The sequence below is a fragment of the Urocitellus parryii genome, chromosome 5, assembly GCF_045843805.1.
Source record: "Urocitellus parryii isolate mUroPar1 chromosome 5, mUroPar1.hap1, whole genome shotgun sequence".
Taxonomy (NCBI): Eukaryota; Metazoa; Chordata; class Mammalia; order Rodentia; family Sciuridae; genus Urocitellus; species Urocitellus parryii.
Genome location: NC_135535.1, coordinates 84,754,089 through 84,773,543, shown reverse-complemented (window position 1 = coordinate 84,773,543; position 19,455 = coordinate 84,754,089). Strand labels below are relative to the sequence as shown.

The 19,455-nt window shown below is 35.7% G+C and overlaps 1 protein-coding gene and 1 non-coding gene across 3 annotated transcripts in view; one reads left to right on the top strand and one right to left on the bottom strand.

The window, feature by feature from the left end:
- The window catches only part of Itpr2 (inositol 1,4,5-trisphosphate receptor type 2), a 479,802-nt gene that overhangs the window by 265,377 nt on the left and 194,970 nt on the right, over positions 1 to 19,455 (bottom strand). For both annotated transcript variants that reach the window (XM_077799170.1, XM_077799171.1), the window contains 2 exons: positions 18,960 to 19,125; positions 17,654 to 17,827 (listed from right to left, as the gene is read on the bottom strand). In XM_077799170.1, the coding sequence (XP_077655296.1) occupies positions 17,654 to 17,827; positions 18,960 to 19,125 (340 nt within the window). The remainder of the gene's footprint in view (positions 1 to 17,653; positions 17,828 to 18,959; positions 19,126 to 19,455) is intronic.
- On the top strand, positions 13,194 to 13,297 carry LOC113185301 (U6 spliceosomal RNA). Its single transcript, XR_003301113.2, has one exon. It is a non-coding gene; the product is annotated as a U6 spliceosomal RNA (small nuclear RNA).

The following is a 19,455-nucleotide window of genomic DNA, read 5'->3' as shown; positions in this document are numbered from 1 at the left end:
AAAAAAAAAAAAAACACCTTATAGCCTCAGAGTGACTTGGTAAGGGTTTAGCCAGCACCACTCATTGTCAGCTTTGCATTCTTCTTTCACTGCGCTCCTTGCAAATATTGTGCCAAGCCTCCCAATCTGAATTCCACTTTAGCAGGTGACCTCCTATTCCATTTATTAAGCAGAAGGAAATTTCCATAAATTACTTTTCCCTTTTAAACCCCAAAATTTCCACTATCACAAACTGACCTATCTCCTTTTCCTTAGAGAACAAAACTTTTGATGTATGGATTTTGAAAATTCCCTGCCTCCTCTTTTCTGCTTCAGTCTTATTTCTTATATACAACTAGTTTCTACCCTCTACTCTTTCTCATCTCTTTAAAATATGGTCAATTGGAGGCTACTCAAACACATTCAGTGATAACTGCCTACCTTGGAAAGCAGTCTTGCCTCTCAGATTATTGCTTCCACTATTATCTCAAAAGAATAATCTAGGCCACACTGATTGCTTTACATGCTAATGATTCAAAATTGCCAAAACTTTCTCCAGCATTTGAGACTGTGGTTCATTCCCATTTTTTGTTAAGCCCCATTCTCTGTTTTATTGTGGTGTGATACTCTTCCCTATTACCTTCTACCTTGTGACCACTGAACAGAACTGTAACTGCAAAAGGTAAAAGAGCAAATGTTGAAAGCCTTCAAAAGCTTACTAAGGCTGATTTCAGGGCTGTTTCCCCTAGTTATCCTAATAAATGCTAGGAGGGACACGAAACAGCGAAACCTCCACTCCAGGTAAAGGGGAAAACTGAGACATTGTCTGCCAGACTCTAAACATTAAATGAATCCTAAAAAGTCATAGAAGAAAATATTAACCTGTCTTTGTAAGGAAAGCTAGCATAGAAGAGGCAAGGCAGGTCAAGTGGCTAAGATAGATGGAAACTCTCTAGATGGAAAGAGACTGGAGGTCAGAGAATGAGACAGTTAGGGTTTCTACTTCATACCAAAAGGAATGTATTGATGAGAAGTAGAAATTGAAAAGGGTGGAAATATAATTAAATTTCCTTTTTCTGATCTCAAAGGTAGAGGTTGAATTTTTATAAGGTTTTTTGATGTTTTTCTTTTTCTGGAAGAAATATTAAGGAAAATCAAATCTATACCACAAATCAAGATTAAGATATTACCAAGTCTAAGACTGGCAAAGCTCCAAAGATAGACTTTTAAAGAAGGCAGTCGAAAATGCAGGCAAAGTTTTGGCCAATACATTGAAGCCCATTTTTCAAACAATGACCTGAATAAAAAGCAACAGACTGGTTTTAAGAAAAGTAATCTCGGGCAAAATGTACTACGGTACAAGAAGTTATGCTCTTTAGTTCAACCCAGGGGAAGACTCAGACAATGCTAAACTGTGTTAACTATGGGAATCATGAAGAATAATGATTTTAATTTAAAATTGCCAGCAGTCAACCCAAGGAGACAACGCTAGAGAATTCAATAAACAATCCCTTTTAATTTCAGAAAATAATGCAACATAATTAAGTGGAACAAAAGTATTAACCCAAAGAACATCTGGATGATTCCAAGTGAGTCATCAGGGGAATCTAAGAAATATGTAAACTATGTACCTACAGTTAGATTTTTATTTTTTTTATTTTGCAAATGCTCTAAACAAGCATGTTTTAAGAATTTTCCTCCAAAAAGGGCAGAAATCAACTGTATTCTTTATATCCTACACAACCTTAGCCCTATTGAAGTAACCAGATCTACAAAGCTCTAACTTAATTCTAATGACAAAACACTAGAAAAGTGCAAAATGCTGAGCAAGTCTAGGAAAAATGTCTAACTCTGCGAACAGTGCCACACTTACAGAACACACCCAAATGACCCCTGACAATGGGTGACGAAGAATAAATTTGGAGCTCCAACAGCACTAGTACTTTATTATAATTGCTTCCTGTCATCTGGACAACCTGAATTTACTTCTTCTAATGGAATATGGGAAATAGCTTAGTTAAGTGATTTTACAGAAGCAGCTATATTTTTAATTGTATAGTATGTACCACAATAAAAAGCAGTAGGTTCAGAAACAAGACAGCAAGAAGAGTCTAGATATTGGTAGCAGGATTCTAGGCAGAGACACAGAGAGTGAATTCTGCTTCTAAACAAAGGTTTCTCCCCAGTTTTAAATTTTTTCCTTTTTTTTTTTTAATTGGGTGTGGATAGGGAAGGAGCAAGGAAACTCTTTTGTATCAACAGCAAAAGTAATGTAATAAAATAGTATCATATGGACTACATGGCAGCTAACACTGGCACCAATTCGTGGGGACCCAGCTTCTTAATTTAAGCAAGGGCAATCATGCTTTTAAAAATAGGACTTTCCAAATCCTACCATGTAGAGCTGCTGGCAACTGCAGCTGCACGATTAAAATAGCTCAATGCATGCCTTCTATTCTTCCCCACCCCACTGAAGTTTAAGGAGGTCCTTCCTCAGCAAAGTTGTCAAGTCAGCAAGATGGCAAAGCATTCTGGTCACCATCTGGATCCCCAGCCTTCCCTTCATGTAACCATTCTTCAGCCCCATCAGGGGCTTCATTAACCATCCAGGGTCCCCACAACTCAGATGTCAAGTGCCTTCCTTGTCCTTTCCTCACTCCCTCTAAAACATGGAATAAAGATCTAATAATCAGTCCTTCATATTTTTATTCATCAGATTATAATTGAATTAATACTTCAAGATAAATATTTACCCTCTTCAGACAACTGAATGAGAGCCTTTTATGGGGATGATAGGGTTTTTTTTCTCCCTCCCATCTAAGAGTACCATCACCTACTAGTCATTTAGGAGGGTGTAAAATGCCTAAAATACCCTGAACTTGCCTATAAAATTAATTTGGACCATCATGGTGTCATGGTTGCCATTTCTTTTTTTTTGTTGTTGTATTTTATAGTGATAGACTTAACCCAGGGACTCGTATGTGCAAGGCAAAAACTCCACTATTGTATACCTCCAGCTCATGGTTGACAGTTTCTGCTTCCCCAAGAAGTGCCTAGGGCAGCTGGAAAGATTGGACCAAGATTTACAATGGGCTGAGGAGGCTGTGTCTCCCTTATTGGCAGATGACTTCCCTTCAGGCTTCCCTCAACCCAGGCCCAAATAGCTTCCTTTTGAAAGAATAAATACACACACTCCTAACTTGACCCTAAACCTGTTTCCCCCACACACTCTGTCCTCCGGCAAATACAATGAATTTTCTGACTCATTTGATATAATTTTAAATGGTATTTGATCATGTTTAATCTGATATCCAAGAAAACACCCCAAATTTACTGTTTGTCTGAGAAATAAAGTAACCAAAAGCACATGCCCCTGGACAGTGTGCTCTTTGATAGAGATATTAGGAAATACTGGGAATATATCAGTGTCAGGTATGTTCACTGTAAACGAATAATGGCTGTCATAATGCAACAGGAAATTATTATCACAGAAAATCTGTTTTTCTTCCTTCCTTCCTTTCTTTCTTTCTTTCATTTTTTTTTAAGAAATGGAGTCTTGGGGCTGGGATTGTGGCTCAGCAGTAGAGCGCTCACCTAGCATGCGCAGGGCCCTGGGTTCGATCCTCAGCACCACATAAAAATAAATGAATGGAATAAAGGCATTGTGTCCAACTACAACTAAAAAAATAAATATTTGTTTTAAAAAGAACTGGAGTCTTGCTATGTTGCGCGGGCTGACCCCAAATTCCTGGCCTCAAGCAATCCTCCTGCCTCAGCCTTCCCTGTAACTTGGACTACAGATGTGCAATTACCACGTCCAGCTTGTCCCAGAAATTTTGCAATGCAACTAAGGGGTGGCTAAAATCTCACTAGAATTATATAAAACATGGAAATAATGAGCCGCCTTTTAGTCATGAGAGTGGCAGACAGTAACGAAGCACTATACGGGAAGTGAGGACAGTCATGTATCATACCCCCAGAAACCACTTCTGGTACCCGAGGCATCATGTGAAGAAAGCATCCTTCTTACAGTCCTCACAGAAGTGGCTGTGAGAGGAGGCCACTGAACGAATGTGTGGCAGGAAGGAATCACTCTCAACCAAGTAACTGCCCTAATCAAGCAGTCATGACAGAAATTTTGGCATCTGATCTAGTGACAAACCTGTGCTGATCTGACTGTATCAACTTCAATTGTTCCCTTGTAAGACACTTGCCAAGAATCTTAGAACCTTAGGAATATAATCATTAATAACCTGTATTAAATTAAAAATAAGTGGAAGCATTTTTTTTAACAAAAGGGTAAGACAGTAATTGTTCTTTTAACATGAAGGGAAATACTAAGTTTCCTGATAAAACAGCATTAATTTTAAATATAGGATAGAAGACAAGAAGATTCTTCTTGTGGAAGTAATTTAAATAACAAATTCAGGAAGGGTAAGCATTACATTTAAGAATTTGCATTACAACTAAATAGAATGAGAATATATAAAACTAGCATTTGGGTAAAACCCAAAAATTATTTTTCAGCAGTATGTCAGACGGAAGGGCTTATTGATCCCTATCTCTGGCAATCACCTTCAATAACATGAGCTCAGACATAAGGACAAGGATGAGTATGACATAAACAAAAAAGATAAACTAAACAATGAGTTCTGGAGTAAAATAGAATATAAAGACAAGAAAATAGATTCTATCAAAGGAAAGCACTGCCCAAATTATAGAATTAAATGTTCTTAATTAAATGATCACGGCATCCTGTATGGGTCAAGCCAGGTAGTAGACTTGTTTAAAACACAAGAACTCTTTTCTGTACTAGGCCATGAGGATTCAACATTCCACCAGTCCCTGATGTCAAGTGTCACCTCCTCAATCACAACTTGTGCTGCAGAAACAGTGCTTATGTAGAACTATTTTCTCACTATGAAAAATCAAGTACCCCTACTGGGGAAAGTAGAATTGTCTTTCAAGAAATCCTCCTAAAGAGATCTGCCTCCTCGTTGGCTTTATCAAAGAAAAGACTGAAAGTGGTAGGCAAAGAACAGAATACAGATTTTGCTTTTAATGAGTAATGCATGCGGACATAATAGACACATCATCACACAGGGAAGGTGTGCCAGAAAGAAATAGAGAAAGGATAATGGAGGAAGGGAGATGGGGAAGGAGACAAAAAAGAAGGGAATAAATCTATAAATAGTTCTTGTATATGAAGTAATAAAAATAATTAAGATACAGCTACTGACTAAAATCCAATGTCTATCAGGGATGTTACTGCTAAGAAAGAAAACCCAAAAGCTCAACAATAAGAAGACTATGATTTCCCAGTGAAATGCAGTCAAGAAATCTTCTGAAAGGACTTGTAAATAGGTATGTGCAAAACAACCATGGAGACAAGGAAGAACAACATCGCTCATGCCACGTGGTTCCACGCAGTTGCTGCACCAAGGAACAGTACTGGGGATGGCCCCACAGCATCCCTCAACAAGGGTAAGCAATGATTCTGGGGAAGAGGAAACTACAAGCCGAGCATCAGCAAGAAAAGATAAGGCTTGAGTCCTCTACTCTCCCATCAGCCAATAGAGAAATGCTGGGAGCTCAGCCAGTTGCCAGTATGGGTCTAGATTTCCAAGTAATTGCTCTCCTAACTCCCACAGTAACTTCCTACTGGACAGGTTTGAGAGTAACCTTCTCAATGAAAGTACACAAAACTATCTGAGCCATTGATTATAGAAACTGCTTAGGGATACCAGCTGTGGGGCTCATAAAAATTGGACTACTGTTGGGGGGAGAAGTCCCAAGTCCCATGAGAAGGTAAGTTAGTGTACAGCATCTTGAAGGTGAGGGACTTCCTCTACCATTCCTATCAGCTCAGGCAGCTCACTGTCCAGGCAACTCCGAGTTAGCCCTGGGGACATTTTTCAGTTAATTCTTTTCCTTACATCACATATCCATTAAGAGGAGAAAAGAAAAAAAAAAAAAAGCTCAGAAGGAAAAGAGGCAGATGTGAATCTGAACTGGATAGATTTGAAAAAGAACCAATTAGAAAGCTTGAAGATGAAAAAATTAGTCCTTGAAGTAAAAACTAGATAGATGTTAAATATCAGACTTTAAATTGTTTCATTTAAAATTTTTTATGAAATTGTGTATAGAAAATTATAAGTAATTTTTTAAGCGCTGGAAACCACATATAAGTGAGTAGATACATACAGAGATTAACACAAATTCACATGCAAATAGAGAAGAAAAATCACTGTAAGAAAAATAAATAACAACCTAAATAAATAACAAGAGCAAAGACTTCTTTCAGGAGCACTGTGATGTCCAAGTGACCTGCTTTTCCAGCCTAAATAAAGAGATGGGTGAATGCAAAGGGCAATCCTGACTTAACCCACTCGGATATGGTTTCCTGAGTTAATCTCTCCTTCCTATATTTAGAAGTCAACACATATTTGAATGTGATGAATTAGTAATTGCTTCTAATGCTACTGACATTGTCAACTTGTTACACTCTAGCCTTTAAGCTTTCAGAAATGAGGTACCGTCTTCTTAATGCCCAGGAAAACAAGTTTAACGAAGGGGAACACTGCAACATATTCTAGATATTAAAGCTCATAGGTCCTAGGGAGGCAGTGGGCTCACTGGAGGACCAAATCCATCCCATTCTCCTCCTCATTTATAAGAGATGAACTATAATGATAGGATAATTTTGGGCCACATGCTGAGATATGTAGTGTTGGTAGATGGCTTTCACTTCACCTTTATTGCCCAGAGTACACAGAATCTAGAGTTAAGGGGAGAAGAACATTTAGATTATTGGAAACATGTTTCTATTATAAAAGTGAAGAATCCCATTAATGTTATCTGGTCCTCTGATATCTAAGCAGGCACAAAGTTAGACCATTATGAGCTGTTTGCAAACAATGCCAATGGCCCTGTGTTTAGAGCCTTTGTGAGACTTACTCAACAACAAAGAACTGTTATTGGTATAGGCCTGCAAGAGTGCATGCTGCCTGCTACTGGCTGTTTCCATTGATATTGTGATTTATTCATTCTGTTTACAACACATTGCCACAGTCTTTGCCTGATGGTTCCTTGCATAATGTAGACTATGTGACTGTGTATAGGTAAGTGACTTCCTAGCTTCTCACTTTTCCTCTTTTTAAAGTAATCCATTATGAATGTACCTTTCTCCTGGCTTCTCAATCTGCAAACATTTCTACTGTCACATCCCCAGTTTGGGCTTTTTAGACCTTACACGTGAATTTGTGCAAGGAGCTCTTAATTGGTTCCCCCACTTGATCACTTGTTCTCCTGAATTCTGCCCAGGAAAAAAAAAAATGTCCAAGATAATATACTTACCTCCTACTCAAGAATCTTCAGAGTCTCCCAATTTTCAGTCGTTTCTAATGAAATCACTTTTTTTTTATTGACTGCTGCAAGTATTTCACTAACTAATCCTTCAAACAGGCCTACCTTACATGTCTGAACTAATCCTTCTCCAAGTTGTTACCCACACCAACCAGCCTTCCTCCATACCATGCAGCTCAGCACCAAGTCAACTGCTGTCACACACTTCCAAGGGTGTTCATTCTATGCACTCATTCTTTAAGGGCAAGAGCCATATCTGGAATATTAGATTGGCTTCTGGATATCAATTTTAAGAAGGGAAATAAGAAATTGACGTGTACACAAAAGCGAGTGAGCATGATGGCAAAGGGATTGAAATTATACTTCAAACAGAATGTGTCAAAGAAGGATTTTCCTCTGGAGAAACACAACAGCTAATCAAGTAGAGGAGGTTCATGCATAGTCCACATTGCTTAAATCTACCATCAGTGAACAGATATCCCAGGACGAATATACAGCTCAAAATACAGAAGAGCAATTTATTGTTAAAAACCATAAAACAGAATATGATGAAGTAGAGTTCGGAGAAACCCCTCCTATACAACATCTAAAAGAGACAGATAAAATATTTAAAATACCTGTTTTTAGTAGAGAGACCAGAAACCATGAAAGGACATAAAAGTTTCAAAGCAATAAACAAGCACTGAATTCATTGTTGGCCTTGAAGGCTTCAGTATACACCCAATAATCTGGATTCCAAGTTTTAATGTGATTCATGCACGCACGCACACACACACACACACACACACACACACACAAAAGGAAACAGAGAATGAAATCCAAGGATGGAAGGTCTGATCAGAAGCCCTGACACACAGTCAAAAATATCAAAGAGAGACAGAATGGTGATAAATCAGGAAAAGATGTAGCATATAAGAACCAAAAGGGTCTCTGTCTTGGCCTTGAATCTGGATGAAGTTAAAAAGGTGGGGAAATGCTCTGAGGCCCCCATATACAAAGACAAGCCCTCTCTGACTCCATTTGGGAGCAGAATTCTCACTAATAAAGTAGCTCTCCAGAGTCCAAACCAAAAATGTATTTGATGTGGTTACAGAATATAATATCCCAAGGTGCCTCATAGAATTAAATATAATTATCTAGATTAAACGCAGGCCTCAGAAGAACTTCACATATAAAGTTCCAAAAAATGTAAGTTCATAACAACAAAAATTCCACTAAACACCTAATTAAATGCATCCCAAGGACTTCTGCAAGAATAGCAAACTTAAAATTGCAGATCACCCTCCTGTTACAAAACAACTAGATTCTAAATATAAGCCTATTTTAAGTATATTTCTGGGATCACGGAAAACAAAGGTCTCTCCAAGATCCCACCCTTATCTCCTAAGGGAAAAAAAAAGTAACAAGAAATCAGATCAGGGGAGCTCCAATATATAAGGCTCAGAATAAGTATACCTGAAGGCAAATGACAATACTACTTCTAAACCCAGAAACTAAGGAAGCCCTGAACAAATGTCAAGTTTGGGGAGCTAAAACCCAAAATTTCTGCCTTAGGACAGGTGTGCAAAAAGGGAGTAACATGGTCTCAGACTAGCAGCGCCCCCTGGCAACGGGCTGAGACAATAGCAAGCATTCTAAAGAGGAAAACATCCCATTTCAACTCTGAGGTCTGCAGATCAAAAGATATGGGCTTATATATTTGTTGATTGATTGTATATCCTCTTCTGAGAAGTGTCTGTTCAAGTCCTTGGCCCATTTATTGATTGGGTCATTTGGTGGGTTTTTTTTTTTTGGTGTTAAGGTTTTTGAGTTCTTTATATACCCTAGAGATTAGTGCTCTATCTGATGTGTGAGGGGTAAAATTTTGCTCCCAAGAAGTAGGCTCTCTGTTCACCTCACACATTTCTTTTTGCTGAGAAGAATCCCTCTCCTTGGTCTATACCCAAGAACTTAAAAACAGCATATTACAGGGACACAGCCACATCAATGTTTATAGCAGCATAATTCACAATAACTAAACTGTGGAACCAACCTAAATGCCCTTCAGTAGATGAATGGATAAAAAAAAAACATGGCATATATACATAATGGAATATTACTCAGCAATAAAAGAGAATAAAATCATGGCATTTGCAGGTAAAGGGATGGAGCTGGAGAAGATATGCTAAGTGAAGTTAGCCAATCCCCTGACCCCCGCCCCCCAAAAAAAAACAAATAAAACAAATGTCGAACATTTTCTCTGACATAAGGAGGCTGATTCATAGTAGAATAGGGAGGGGGAGCATGGGAGGAATAGACAAACTCTAGATAGGGTAGAGGGGTGGGAGGGGAAGGGAGGGGGCATGGGGTTAGAAATGAGGGTGAAATGTGATGAACATCATTATCCAAAGCACATGTATGAAGACACAAATTGGCATGAATATACTCAGTATACAACCAGAAAAAATAAAGAGAGAGAGATAAGCTCAAAACCTGCCAACAAGCAGTTAGAGTAGCTTCATTTACAATTGTCCAAAATTGTAAACAACCAAGATAACCTTCAATGGAGGAATGCATAACAAGCTGTAGTGTATCCATACAGTGGGCTAGTTAGTATACGGAGATTTTAAAAATAATAATAATAATAGATATCAAGAATATGAAAAGCTCTTAAATATATATTGCTAAGTCAAAGAAATCTGTCTGAAAAAGCTATATCTTATAAGATTATAACTAAATGACATTCTGGAAAAAGTGAAACTACAGAGATAATAAAAAGATGAGTGGTTGCCAAGGACTCCAGAGTTCAGTGGGAAGAGATACATAGGTGAAGTCCAGAGAATTGTCAACAGTGACACTATTCTGTGGGATGCTGTAATGGTAGATACATGAGAGTATACATTTGTAGAGCCCATAGACTTTATAAGGCGAAGAGTGAACAAATGATGGACTTCAGTTAATAAAAATGTATCATTATTGGCTCATCAATTATAACAAATGTACCACGCTGATACTAGATGTTAATAATAGGCAGAAATAAGAATGGAGAATTCATTTTCTGTGAAATTTTTCTCCAAACCTAAATTTTCTCTAAAGCCTATTCAAAAAAGATATGAACTCATAATCAAAGATGATCAAAAATATAATAAAATGAAGAACATGAATGAGAATAAGAAACACCAAAATTCTTCAGGTCCTGGAAGTCCTACATATAGAATATAAAGTAGCCTTAAGGAATGGAAAAAAATTAAAAGGCAATAAAACATCATTTAAAAAATGGCCAAATAGAGATGTGCATAAAAATCAAACTTTGGGTATAAAAAAGTATAATAATTGACGTTAAAATTCAATTGGTGCCTCCTAAAGCTTAGGAAATAAGGCCAAGAGTTAATAAATGGTGTAGCATCAAATTAAAAAGCTTCTGCACAGCAACAGAAATTAGGAATGTGAAGAGAAAACCTAAAGAATGGGAGAAAAATCTTTGCTAGCTACTCTTCTGACAGAGCATTAATATTTAAAATGCATAAAGAACTCAAAAAACTTTGTACCAGGGGCTGCAGTTGTGGCTACGTGGTAGAGCGCATGCCTAGCATGTGTGAGGCACTGGGTTCAATCCTCAGCACCATATACAAATGAATATACAAATAAATTAAATAAAGGTATAAAAAAATCTTTAAAATGTACCAACAAAATCAAATAACCCAATTAATAAAGGGGCAATTGTATTAAATAGACAATTCTCAAGTGAAGAAATACAAATGGCCAGCAAATATATGAAAAAATGTTCAACATCATTAGCCATTAGGGAAATGCAAATCAAAACTACATTGAGATTTCATCTCATGACAATCAGAGTGGACGTCATCAAGAATACAAATAAGCAGGACATGGTTGTACATGCTTGTAATCCCAGCAGCTTGGGAGGCTAAGGCAGGAAGACTGCAAGTTCAAGTTCAGCAACTTAGTGAGGCCCTAAACAAGTTTTCAAGAACCTGTTTTAAAATAAAAGTGGTTCAATGGTTAAGCACCCCTGGCTTCAATCCCCAATACCAAAATAATAATAATAATAATAATAATAATAACAACAACAACAATATAATAAATGCTGGAAAGGATGTGGAGAAAAAAAAACACTTTTACACTATCAGTGGTACTATAAATTAGTGCAACCACTATGAAAATCAATATGGAGGTTCCCAAAAAGACTAGGCATGGATCCAGCATATGACCCAGCTATACCACTCCTCAGTATTTATCTTGAAGAATGAAAATCATCATATTACAGTGATACATGCATTCTCATGTTTATAATAGCACAATTCACAATAGCCAAACTATGTAAGCAGCCTAGGTATACATCAAGGAATGAATGAAAAAAGAAAATGTGGTAAATATACACAATAGAGTTTTATTCGGCCATAAAGAAAAATGAAATTATGGTGTTTTTCAGGAAAATGGATGGAACTAGAATGTTCCATTATATTAAGCGAAATAAGTCAAACTCAGATGATTAAGGGTCATATGTTTTCTCTCATATATGGAAGCTAGAGAGGGAAAAGGAAAAGAAAATAGGGGGGTAGATCTCATGAAAATCTAAAGGAGATCAGTAGAAGAAAGGGACCAAGGAGTGGGAGATGGGGAGGGTGGGGGGAAGTGCCGGAGTGATATTGGCCAAATTATATTGTTACACTGTGTGCATGTATGAATACATAACACCCATCCCATCATCATGTACAACTATAATGCACCAATAACAAATTAATAATTCAACTGGGAAATTGAGAGACACACCTGAAAGATATTTGGATAAATTTAAAGACGATATTCAATATATAGTACAAGGTCACAGATATAGAAAATATGAAAAGCAAATTAATAGACACATACTGTTTAATGCTATACTAGTAATAGAAGGTTTAATGTACATGTATCTGGAGTTTCACAATTAAAGTGCTGTTATTCAAAAACCAGCAAACTTCTCCACAGCAGCAATGGAGGCCCAAACACAAGAAATAATACCTTTAGAAGTGAGAGAAAATAACTTTCAATTGATAAAATTTTTTCTTTGTAGTTAAAAATAATAATTATTATTATTGTAAATTTATAAGCATCTAATAAAATAGCCTCTAAATGAGTAAAGTAAAAATTAACAGAACTACAGGGTAAAATTGATAAGCCTACCACTGCAGTAGGAAATGCCAACAAATCTCTCTCATTTATTGCTGTTAAGAAAACAAAAATATTAGAAAAATAGATGATTTAAACATAATTAGTAAACCTGAGTCACCAGCCACACATAAAGAATCTCATACCTATTCATGTTCTTCTCAATTCTATCTAGGACTTAAAAAAAAACTGAAAGTATGATAGCCCAAAAAGCAAGACTCAATAAATTTAGGAGAAATTACACTATCCTAACCACATTCCCTTGTCACAAGTTAATAAAGAATTCAGTTTTTTAAAGGCAAAAATTTCCAATATATTTGGAAATATAGAAACTCACTCCTAAGAAATTATGAGTTGAAAAAAGAAAATCATAATGGAAAATTTTTAAATAACTAATATTAAATAGTAATAAAAATACAATTTGTCAAAATTTGTGGCACTAAACTCCTTAGAATGGAATCACACCATTAAATTTTCTTCAAAAGTCTGTCAACATAAAAAATTAGAAAACAGTAGAATACAAATGATAAAATAGCAAACAAATCCAGAATCCCAACAAAGCCAAAATGAGATTATTTTACAAGAATGAAAAATACATAAAACTCTGGCAAAATTGAGATAGAAGAGAGACAAAAATAAACAGTATTAAGAATAAAAAGTGGATAAGAAAGCCCAGATACCACAAAAAGAAAAAGAAGGTGAAGGAGCTAGCTTCAGCAGCACATATGCTAAAATTAGAAAGATACAGAGAAAATTAGCATGGCTCTGCACAAGGGTGACATATAAACATGAAGTGTTCTGCATTTGTCCGTGTGTTCTTGCACAGTAGTATGACTAATGGTAACAGGAATATTACTTTAACTTTCAACAGAAGAAGAAAGAATTTTGAATGTTTCACCATAAAGACATAATCAATTTGAAGGAACAAATATGTTTAACCTGATTAAACATTATAGAATTACACGTTTCAAAACTCCATATGGCATCCCATTGATGTGTACAATTTTTTTTTTATTTCCATGCATTGGTTAAAAAGTGAAATTAATTTAAATTAAAAAACTTTTAAGGATGATGAACAAATATGAACCAATTAATGCCAATAAACTTGAAGGCTTAAAACATATGGCTCATAAACAACAAATTGAATCTTAGTAGAAGAGTTTGAGTTAATTGAATAACCATTTTTAAAAATGAATCAAGCCAATCCCAAAAAAACCAAAGGCCGAATGTTGTCTCTAATAAGTGGATGCTGATCCATAATGGGGGGAGGGGAATAGAGGAACTTTGATTGGTCAAAGGGGAGGAAGGGGTGGGGAGGGGGTATGGGGGCAGGAAAGATTGTGGAATGAGATGGACATCATCACCTTAGGTACATGTATGACTGCACATGTGGTGCGATGCTATATCGTGTACAACCAGAAAAATGAAAAGTTGCGTACAATGAATCAAAATGCATTCTGCTTTTATATACACCTAATTAGAATTAAATTAATTAATTTTAAGAAATGAATCAGTAATTAAAATCTTACCACAAAATAAATATGTGGCACAGGAACTTTTACACATGAGTTTTTAACATTAATGTTAAATGATAATGCCAGTCTTACACAAAGAAAAAGAATATGCTTCAACTCATTTTATAGAACTAGTCTAACCTTGATACCAACACTTGTATGAACAAGACAAGAAAGGAAAACTGCATGTCAATGTCACTGACAATGTAGATGTAAAACCCTACACAAAGTATTAGTAAACAGTCTGGCAATGTAAAAAAATCGGATACTTTTATTCTCTAATGCAAAGTTACTATGGTAGAAGGTCTATTTAAGATTTACATAATTCAAGTGAACATATTAAAGAAAAAACATAATTGGGATAGATATGTAAATTATATCCAATTAAAGTCAATAAAGAAGAAGGGAGGAAGAAGATGGGTGAGGAAGAGAAGGAGGAGGAGGGACTTCTTACCGGTAATATTCTTTTTCTTAAGCTATACATTAATTTCAATCACAGAAGTTTGTAGTTTAAGAAATGTATCACATATCCTATAAGGTATTGGGTTTGATTACCCCTCCAAGTATCTTTTAACTCTAAGGTTTTATCATTCTATATCCACCATAGTAAATAGCACAATGTTTTCCCCATAAAAACAAATAATAATTATTATAAACACTAACTGAATGCTGACTTTGGTAGACACTGTTGGTTGCTCCCCAACATCCTTTCTTACTCTTACTTACTAGCAGATTCCAGTTTTTGTTCATTTTTTGTTTTTGTTTTTCTGCATCCATTGTTCCCCTATGTAACTCAGCATGGGCTATCCCAGATTGAGGGACATCTTATATTTAATCTAAACTACTCCTACAGTCCCTTGGTTTAGAGGTAAACATGTGGCCATATTTTGGCCAAAAAGCTATGAGGTAGAATCTATTGAGGAATACCTGAGAAAGATTCCCTTGTTCCTAAACAGGAGACCCAGAAATAGTTCCTCACAGTGCTATGCACAGATGTGACATCTAGGCAGTAGCTCCCACAACACCACCAGGAGAAAGATCAGCCTCAGAATTAAGCCCAGCAACCCAGGGTAACAACCTGAGGCAAGGAATTGGAGCCTTACTTCTTGACTTGTTGGTAACTAATGTTACCCTATTATTTATATTTTCATGTTGTCTATACTTCTCCACTGAAGTTGCATTAACTGACATATCACATGCACAGGGCTTGCTCACTTGATGCCTATGCATTTCAAGCTAAGTATCATTATTATGTCCCATTTTATAGATGCTAAAAATGCAGTTTAGAGAATGAAAACAAATTGCTCAAAGTCACACATATACTAAGAGGCAAATTCTGGACTGCCTCATTCCAAATCTCCTGGTATCAATCACCTAAGCAAATCATCTCTATGTTGCATATTACTAACTGACACTCACTATTCATTCCCAGCCTGTGAGGTCCCCTGAACCAAAGACTAGTATCCCAAATCCCCTCCAGCTAGAGTTCTACATTCTACCCTCTGCCAATGAGATAAACTCAGGTGGAACTTGAACGGCAGAAGGAAAAGTAAAGGTCATCTCCTTGGGACTATGAGAAAATTCCAGTAGACACGGTGTTTCCCGTGAACACCATGTTGTATTATCTTTCCACATGCTTTCAAAATGTGAGTCAGTGGTGGTGATTGCAGCAACAAAGGCAATAGCCAAAGCAGCTTCTTGACCTCTGACCCTTGCAATCTCTATTGCCAGGGCAACCTCCAAACTGTACTCCTCCAATATTTAAGTCCTTGTATTAAATCACTTCCCTTCCTTAAAGTACCTAAAATTGTTACCTTTTCCTGAACTGATAAATCCTGAACTCAACAAATAAATAAATACCAATTTCACTGACTCCTATTCATCTGACACCCCCAGAAAGTGGGTTATATAACTTGTTGGTAACTAATGTCGCCCTACTACTTACATAATGTAGTGCTTTATCTTTAGGATTTCCTCAATCAAACTACTTGTTTCTCTTCTTTCTTTACATAAATACAAAATGTTTGTGAAACTTTTAAGAGGAGACCATGCATACACACTATGATAGAGGCTCTTTCTACCATCTTCCCTCAGTGTGTGGAAACTACAAGTAGCGATTAACATCTTCCATGTTAATGTAGAAGAGATTCTTCTCAACTTAGGATTTGTTTTATTGTTGTTGTTGTTGTTGTTGTTTTCAAAGTCCTACAAAAAATAAAATGTGTTTTCCTAAGGTTCATTTTTTTAAGAATGGAATTTTTTGAAAAAGGAATGCATGTATTCCTATTCCCCAGAATACATGTAAAATATGTATTTTTCAAAAGAAAAAGATATTATAACTTTTGAAAGCATAATATATTCACAAGTATCATTAAATGAAATTTCAGAAAATGAAATTTCACACTAAAGAACCTGGATATTGTTATCAAAAAAGCTGGGTTCAAATTTCAGTTAAGTCACAGAGTTGACTGACATTGAGGAGGTTCTTGGTTCCTCTGAGCTTCAGTGTATTTAGCGTTAGAAATGTAATGCTTACAACTGTCTCCAAAGTTTGCTGAAACATTTCAAAAGAGATTCCATAGATAAAAATATTTATTCTAAAATGTGGAATGTAGCAAGTACTAAATAAATATTAAGTCTTCTCTTATGTCTTAAATATATTATGGGAGAACTTTATTCTCCCACCATCCCAAATTGGTCATAAAATAAATATTCATGGAGTAGAAATTCTGCATTCTATGAACACATTACAAAAATCACAAGAAAAGTTTCTGAAAGATGAAGTAAAAAAATTTCTTATTGATAAGTGACAATTACCTGAGACAAGTAAGAAGTAGTAGCCTATCAATCCAACCCCCCTTAGAAACTAGTCAGCATTTTGATTATTCGAATTATCACCTGTTCTATTATCACTCTTCACCCCGAAATGACTTGAGTTCTCAAACAACACCAAACTTGAGGCAGTTAAAACTATCTAAATAGCTTATATTCCTGCAGATTAAAAAGCAACTAAATAAAACATTTGACAGGCACTTAAGAAACTTTATGGATTATCAATTGTGATGGTCTGCTGTTATTTAAGCATTACCACTAACACTGTGCAAAAAGAATATATTGTCCTATGTATTAGTAAAATGGGAAAAGAACAACTCATTAAACCCACTAAAGACTAAAACAGAAGACTCAAGGTCAACACCTTAGTTCACTGTTTAGCTCAAGCATAAATTCTTGGTATTTTTGTGTTGACAATAAAGCATATCGTCCTTCTATTTAGATATTTTTATATATTATATAAGGACAGAATGAAAGAAATGATTTGTAGGTTGGTGAAAAGCAGGCACTTTGAATGGTGACAACAAAAATTCCCCTCTCCATAGGCCTGCTATTGTCATGATTCTTGAATTATATGATTTATAGTGAAAATGAGACAGAGTAAATAATTACACAGATGAGGTCATAGGTAGTAGCAACTGACAAGAATCAAAGAGCAGATGTATGGAGTTCGGTGACTTAGGGGAAATTTTTATATTCTGAAGCTCAGACAAAAGTTGTCTTACAAACAATTTTTATTATAAAGCATGTGGCTACATACATATCTGACTTAAAAAGATACTGCTTGGATTAGTTCAAAGTAGATCTTGGAAACCAACCTCATTTGGTTCTTCGCCAACTTTGACTTGACTTTCACCTATCTCTCCATTCTCATAGCTGCCGTTCTTCTCCACCCATAACTCAGATTTTTCTACAGTCAGTCGAAGTTGGTCCAGATCTGCCTTGATTTGCTTGTAGTTATCTACATCTTGATTGGATACCAGCAGTTGCACCTGAAAACATCAGAATGTTAAACTTTAAACATTTTTACAACTCTCTTTATTCCTATATCTTTTATGCCTAAACTCTGAGTCTTAAAATATATCTTATGTAGAGTTTGATATATCTAGAACATTTGTGAATATTTTAGATGTATATTGGCCATGAAAACTTACCTGGATATAACCAATATATTGACATGTTATAAAAAATTTTATTTTATTTTTTTTACAAAAATGTGCCTTAGCTAAACTTTGCAAAGTTGGTGAAAAGTAATTTAACATAAAAAGATACCCTTATTCTAATTTCACTGTGGAGATCAATTTTTCTGAGACTATTTAAAAATAGGTAGAAACTTTTTTAAAAAGTGGCAGAAAAATATATAGAGATCTAATCTAAGCTTAATAATCTAATTTTTTATTTTATTATAATTTCTAAGTATTATGACATACACATATATGCAAAATTATATGTATTTATATACATATAATTTTATATGACTACCTTTTAGTCAATTTCATATTCTTTAGCACATTCTGAGAAAACTTCCTAATAAAGATCAATTCCCTATTAAATAAAATAAATATTAGTGACATATACATAAACCCTTAGGTATGACTAATAATCTCAAAACTGATGTCTTATTCAAAGATCAAAGAGAAAGATTAATTCCATAACAGTTCCATTTCTTTTTTTTTTTCAGAGTAACAGTATTTATTTCAGAGCTACTACTTGTCCTTCCCAATATATCAGTAAAATTTGGGGTCAAAATAATAACAAAGGCAACAAAATTCCTAACGTATTATCTTCCAGTGCCATCTTAAACCTTAGTGCCTGTCACTCATATTAAAGACATTATCTGAAAATCTCTTGTGGGGAACTCTTGACGTAGACAAGACCATCTGTATCTTTAAAAAATATAATGCATCTCCAGCAAAAGCCATGCAGTCTCGTTAATTCTGCAACCATGAAATCAGGGTGGGTGATATTTTCAAATCTTCAGCTGTGGACCCCTCAATCTTACCTGTTTATTTCTTTTTTTTCCTTTTTGTTTTAAGGTTCTAGGATTGAATTTAGGAACTCAACGTATGATATATACCTGGCAATTGTCCTACCACAGAGATACATTCCTGGCAACAAGCTCACCTGTTTAAAGGCCTGTAAAACTTCCGCTCTCTGGCTGAAGTGCTTGAAGAGTAGCTGCAGGGCTCCAGACAGCAAAGGAGCATAGTCGTGCATGATCAGATGAATGAGGACCCGTAAAAATGTCCTGCCTCCTTCATCATCAAGTTGCACTGGATTTTTTTCCTTTCTATAAAAACAAAAACAATATTAAAGTAACATATTTACATAACATCTTATATTAAATTGATTAAACTTGTATCTATGTTTTCAGAGTTAAATGACTTGTTTTCCCAAATTAGGAAGTGAATGAGAAGATCCCCTCATATAATTGTAATTGTTTTCTCAATTACAAAGTAAACTCTGTATTTGTCCTTAAAAGTAGGGGTTACTAGCCATCCTAGTTTGTCTAAGACTGAGGAGGTTCCTAGGCAAAACCAGGATGAGCTGGCCACCAAGGCATGGAGGAAAGACAGGCATCTGAACCCATTCAGAGTATTTACGGAGAATATCTACCAAT